General features: G+C 55.7%; 1 protein-coding gene across 1 annotated transcript; it reads right to left on the bottom strand.

Moving 5' to 3' along the window:
* Positions 1–2520: 2520 nt before the first annotated feature.
* Ap5b1 (adaptor related protein complex 5 beta 1 subunit) lies at positions 2521–5779 on the bottom strand. The gene is made up of 3 exons (XM_004627360.2): positions 5730–5779; positions 5200–5367; positions 2521–5108 (listed from the first exon to the last, which is right to left on the bottom strand). The coding sequence occupies exons 2-3, from the start codon at positions 5347–5349 to the stop codon at positions 2631–2633; spliced, it is 2628 nt and encodes an 875-aa protein (XP_004627417.1). The 5' UTR covers positions 5350–5367; positions 5730–5779; the 3' UTR covers positions 2521–2630.
* Between the last annotated feature and the right edge of the window lie 6 nt (positions 5780–5785).

Below are 5785 nucleotides of genomic sequence, written 5' to 3'. Positions count from 1 at the left end.
AAACTCAGGGGCCAGGGAGATGGCTCAGTGGAATAAGTGCTTCCCTGGCAAGCACAAGGTCTGAGTTCAATCCCCGGATCCGCCAAAAAAATAAAATAAAATAAAAAAAAATCAAACTCAGGACCTTGTGCTTGCCTGCCAGGCAAGTACTGCACTGCTGAGCTACATCCCCAGCCTTTAGGTGTGTGGGTTTTTTTTTTTTTTTTTTTTTTGGTGTGATCTCAACTATTACCACAAATATAAATATGTAAACTTCAAAGATACGCATATTCATTTTTTTTATTCTTGAAGTATTTCTAGAAGTACAAACGTAAATGCTAACAAATCACACCCTCCCCACACACCATGGCAATATTTCTGTGGGTCCAAGACTATTTTGTCTGAAGGATGTGATTCCTGGTTGGGTGCAGGATGGAGGCTGTCACCAGAATGGTTCAAGCCAAAATAAATAACAACTACAAACAGGAAGCCACAGCATGGGTGGAACCCTGGAATTTATAATCACCATCCTCCAGGGAAGAATACAGAGCTAGAAACTAAGTAACGGTCTGTGTTTACATGATGAAGCTTTGAACTTCAGGATTAGAATTCCAGGGAGCTGTCCATGTGAAGGTTCCTGGAGAGAGGCATATGGCAGGGAAGGCATGGATACCCCTTACCATGCCCATACTTCATCCAGTGTCTCTTCCATTTGCATGCTGATCTAGCTCTTTGGCTATAGTATCCTGGAGAATGCATGAGCAAATGTTGAGGGTTTTGCTGAGTTCTGTGAATTATCCTAGAAATTATCAAACCTCAGGAAGGGGCTGTGGGAACTCTCATTTTATGGTCTATTGTTCAGACTTGTAGGTCACAGGGGACTTGCAGGTACTATCTGAAGTATGAGTGAGTTGGGGGCTGGAAATCACTTGGTGTCCAGCACTGGAGGAGTAGATAAACCAAACAGACAAAATGAGATTGCTAGATGCATGGGTCCATGGACAGACAGATGGAGGTCAGTTCTAATGCGGCTGTTGATCTTAATCTTAGGCTAATGATTAGTACCACTTTCTGCATCTGTGTGATCGTAACTTACATTTTTGGCTTTCCCTGCATTGTGTCCTGCATGAGAAACTGATCCCAAATCAGCTGTCCTCTGAGGGATGTGGATGCCAGGCTACTGGCTTCAATGGCTCACACCCAGTGTGGAGGCTCGGGCTTAGCAGCAGCTCAGGTCCCCCGTGTTTTGTGTGGCAGGGGGAGCAGTCTTCTCCACCCCAGGTCCTAACTGGTTTCTTGGTGCTGAGAGAGGCTGCAGTATAGGCAGGCAGATGTCCTGGAACCCAACAGCTCCAGCGGTGGCTTCTTGGAAGCCTCCTCCTTCAGACTCCCCAGGCCCTTTGTAAGTAATTTTTGTCTCGCCCCTTCTCTCTGCTGAAAATAGCTGAAGTTTGTTTCCTGGAACTGAGCCCTTTAAATTGGCAATGCAAGGTGACAGAAAAAAAATCTGTGTTTGACTTCTGCCAGCTCCTGCAGGCTCGGGCCTTCCTTTCTGCCCAAGTCAGGAGAGTGGGGAGCTACCAAGTAGAGACAGGGAGAGACCCGGCCTCAGAACAACTCAAGCCCAAACCCATTCTCCCACCTAGCACTGCTGACAGCTACTTCCACAGCACCTTGGGCTTTGCCTGGGGCACAGGATTGGAGACTGTGTGGCCCCTGCAGCACTGAGCTCTTGATGGTGTGGTAAAGGAAACTTGCTACAGGGAGACAAAATACTATTTCCAAACAGCTGGGTGACCTTAGGAAAGTCACTCAACCCCTTTGGCCTACAGGTATCCGCACCTGTGGAGCTCTGTGGAGACACCATGAGGATGTTGTGAGGTGATATGTGTGGGAAGTGCTGGCTCTGTGCCGGGCAGCGAAGTCAGCTTGGTCCATCTGAATCCTAATTGTCTTCCACATTTGGAGAAGTATCTAGGGGAACAAGTTCTTCTTACCTGAGATTCCTAAGCACCACCTGGATGTCTTTAGGATGGGGTTAAAACAAGCCAGCCTAGTTTTAGCCCAACTCAAGTGGGCCCCTTTCTCTACCCCAACTGTTCCTGGCAGGTTTCTCCTAGAGCTGGTTCCAGTAAGTGCAGCGTGGAGAAGTGGAGAAGAGGCCACATGATCCCTGAGGCTCTTTTTGCTATTCCCAGCTTCTAGCCCACCATCTGGGACAAACCTGAGTTCTCTGGGACAAGAACCTTGTAATCTTAGGAACTGAAATGCCAGCCTCCAAGACAGGAAGCCCTAGTTTTAGCTCCAGCCTTTATATACTACATTTCTCAGTGACCTCAGGCAAAGGTAGACCCTTTCTGGAAAGCAAAGAGGATGTTTTTTTCCTTCAGCCTTCTGGGAGGATTCTGGAGATTCTTAACCTATCTAAGCAGGAAGAAAACATGGAGCTTATAATTCTAGGGTTCAGCCTAGGGCCTATGATCCTATTTCAGTGAGCCTGCTCCTAACCAGGATCCAAAAGAAAACAAGCCAGTGAGGATGATCAGTGACTGTGGGTTTTTATAAGAAAGGAGCTACTGCACAGGTATATGTTCCTGCCCTTAGCAGCTCCCACAAGGCCACTGTCCTGCTCCCACCTGGCTTTCGAGGGCTCACTCAGTACCCACTAGCCTTCGAAGATAGTCCCCTGCCAGAGGTAGCACAGTCCAGTCATCAGTCCGCAGGGCCACAGGCACCCCGTCTATCTGGGCCGCCTCTAGCTGCAGCAGGAGCATGGAGGTTGGCAGCAGGCGAATGGCTATGTGGTAGCTGGAGGGGGGCTGGGCCACTACCACAAAAGGCTCCAAGTGGCGGGACACCAAGGTCTCCAGCCCTTGTGGCTCAAGAGGACACCATACACGACTCTCAGCACCCTTTGGCAGGCAGGAGTCCCACAGCCCCTCAAAGAAGCTCCATTCTGCCCCATTAGGGGGCTGTGGGAAAGGCAAAAAGAGGTCTTCAAAGTTCACAGACAGTGGTGGCAGGGGGGCATGGCATGTGAGACCAGCAGGTGTGCTGAAAAGGGCCTGGACCTCCAGCTTTGCAGGGGCTGGACATCGAGGCTGCAGGGGTAGGAACAGGGGGTGGGCAGGGCGGCCAGGACAGAGGTAGGGCACATGGATGGCCTTCAAGGGTGCATAGATCTTTCCTTCTACACGGAAGCGCAGCTCAAGAGAGTAGATGGGCTCCAGGGCCTCTATGTGAAGCTGTAAGACTGGTAATGGGCCTTTGGCCATCCGGGGCCCCACACCCAGCCGAATGGGAGCTGGAGTCTCCTGCACCATCAGTGTCGCAGCAAAGCCCTGGTTCTCAGCCACCAGGGAAGAGGCCAGTGCAGGTGCTGCAACTGAGGGGCCCAGGGCTACCCCTAACTTGGGCCCGGCCAGGTGGGTCAGGAGGATGTAGTAGAGGCGGGCATGGTCCCGCCCATCAGGGTCCTCCAGCTGCCTGGCTAGCACCTGCAACAAGCTGGCCAGGCCTCTTCCTCCACTTGTCTGCAGCAGAGCCCGGCAGACTCTCAGCAGAGCCTGCTGCAGGCTCCAGTCTGTGCAGTAGGCAGCAGCATCCTGCAGAAAGCTGAGTGTGGCACTCTGAGCATCCCCCTCTGCTACTTTTGCCAGCATTTGCAGATGCCAGCAAAGAGCTTCATTCCTGCCAGGCTTGGATACCACCTCCTGCTGTAATGCTCTCTTGAGGGGCTCCCCCAGCTCGGGGCCCACCTGATCCAAGAAGTCCACAAAGTGGGGGGCCAGCATAGGTCGGGCTTGGTACAGCTGGGCCAACCCATGAATCAAGGATGTCAACACTTTTGTTTGTCCAGGCAAGCAGCTCGCAACCAGGTATGAAGCCTGGAAGCAGACAGTGGCCAAGGTCTGAGGACTGCTATCCAGGGCTGCCCTCTGTCGCATGCCAGCCAGTAGCTCTTCCAAGTACTGCTGTGGACTCTGAAGTTGGCCTTGGTCCATTTCCTCCTCTTCAGCACACAGCAGGCAAAGTAAATGTAGGTGGGCCAGCAAGGCCATGGGTTCATGCAGCAGACTGGGCATGAGGCTGCGGCACAGCTGGGGCCCCAGCAGCAAGGGGGCAGCCTCCTCCCCTTCAGGGCCCAGTGGCCAATTCTCAGGGAAATGCAGGAGGCAATGCAGGTAAAAGAGATGGGTAGGCAGTGGCAGGGATGGATGCTGAGCAGCCAAGGCGAGCCGGCGGAGTAGCAGGGCCTCGTCCTGAGCAGTAAACAGTGCCTCCCCAAAAGCAGCCTTGAGAGCAAGAACAGCATGCAACAGTGTTAGCTGTCCTGTGCCCAGAAGCCGTACTAGTTGGGGTTTGAATAGTGCTGGTGGCTGTCCCCGCAGACCTCGCAGGGCCCAACCCAGTAGCCAGAGAAGCTGAGCCTGGGCCACAGGAGTGAGCAGATAGGAGGTGTCCAGAAGTTGGGCGACAACAGCCCTCAGCTCCCGGGCCTCCTCAGGAGTGAGTTCTAGCACTGCAAGGCCACACTCCCCCTCCTCAGTGGCAGGCCAGCTGGGTGCCTGGGGCAGAAGGTGAGCTCCACCCTCTTCAGCTAGGGTCCAGTCCCAGGGACCACTCCCAGTGGAGATCTCAGACACAAGCAAGCCCTGTAGCCCAGCCCGAGATCTGGACTGTGCCACCAAGGTGTCCCTCAGAGAAAGTGCTAGCAGCAGGCTGAGCGGCTGGACGGGGCCTTCCTGCCCCAACAGTCTCCTAAGCAGCCCCAAGGAGCACCCCAGCAGTCCAGGCTTGCAGCTTTCCAGTTCTCGAAGGCACTCACATGCTGTAGCCCGCAGGGGGCGCTGTTCCGAGATGGGGCCAAAGCCTTGCCCCACATCTCGGCCGGAGGCAAGGCCTAGCAGCAGAGGCAGGAGTCGGCAGGAGGCTTCCGAGGTGGGGCCCAGCACACCTCCTGTCACCAGCAGGGTGGTGGCTGCCAGCAGCAGCGGCTTCCGGAGAGCTGAGGGCCGTGGCGGTAGAAGGACTAGGGTGTCCAACAAGGAGGTTGCAGCTGCTTCCGCTGCGGGAGCGTTAGGCCACAGCTCGGCTGGGTATTCCAAGCTCAGGGCCAACAAAGAAACCTGGGAAGGAGATTCGAGGGGGAATTAAGACAGGAAGGTTCAAAGCGCAGGAGGCTGGGGTAACCCTGGCTATGCCAGGTGCCAGGCATACCTTGGTTTGCTCGCTCTGCTTCTCATTCCTCAGGTCACTCAGCAGGTCTCGACCCAAATTCTCACCATCTGCACCTGCCATGAAGGCGGAAGGGCTGGCCCGAAAGGCCGCCAGGCGGTGGGCCCACGTCTCGCGGCTCAGGGGCCCCATGGTCGGTCGCGCAGATCCCTGTGGAGGGCACAGATCGAGCCTTGGGCCCCGCGCGCTGGCGAGAACACGCTGGGTCCCTGTGGCCGCCAGAGGGCGCCCAAGATCCGCACTGCCACGCCCGAGGGGGCCTCAGTCACCCTGGGACAGCCTCGCAGATCACAGCGGCGACCCCGCTTCTAGTCCCCAGTTAAACCCGCAAAGTTTTAGGGGCGAGGTTGCGTGGCCGCCGAGGGCCCCCGGCTCGACGCAGGAGCGCGGGCGAGCAGGGCGGGACGCCAGGAGGGTGCGTGCGTAGAGCTTATTAGGCCGCCCGCGACCCGCACCGAAACCGCGGCGCCGCCCGGGCCCCTGGCGCCCACAGTAACGGGCCGGCCTCTCACCGCCTGACTCAGCCGCCGCGGGCGCTCGGGCGGCCGGCTCCTTCCGGGCGCGCGGC

This window comes from Octodon degus, unplaced genomic scaffold (genome assembly GCF_000260255.1).
Source record: "Octodon degus isolate 3935 unplaced genomic scaffold, OctDeg1.0 scaffold00018, whole genome shotgun sequence".
NCBI lineage: Eukaryota > Metazoa > Chordata > Mammalia > Rodentia > Octodontidae > Octodon > Octodon degus.
This window is presented reverse-complemented; position numbering and strand designations above follow the sequence as displayed.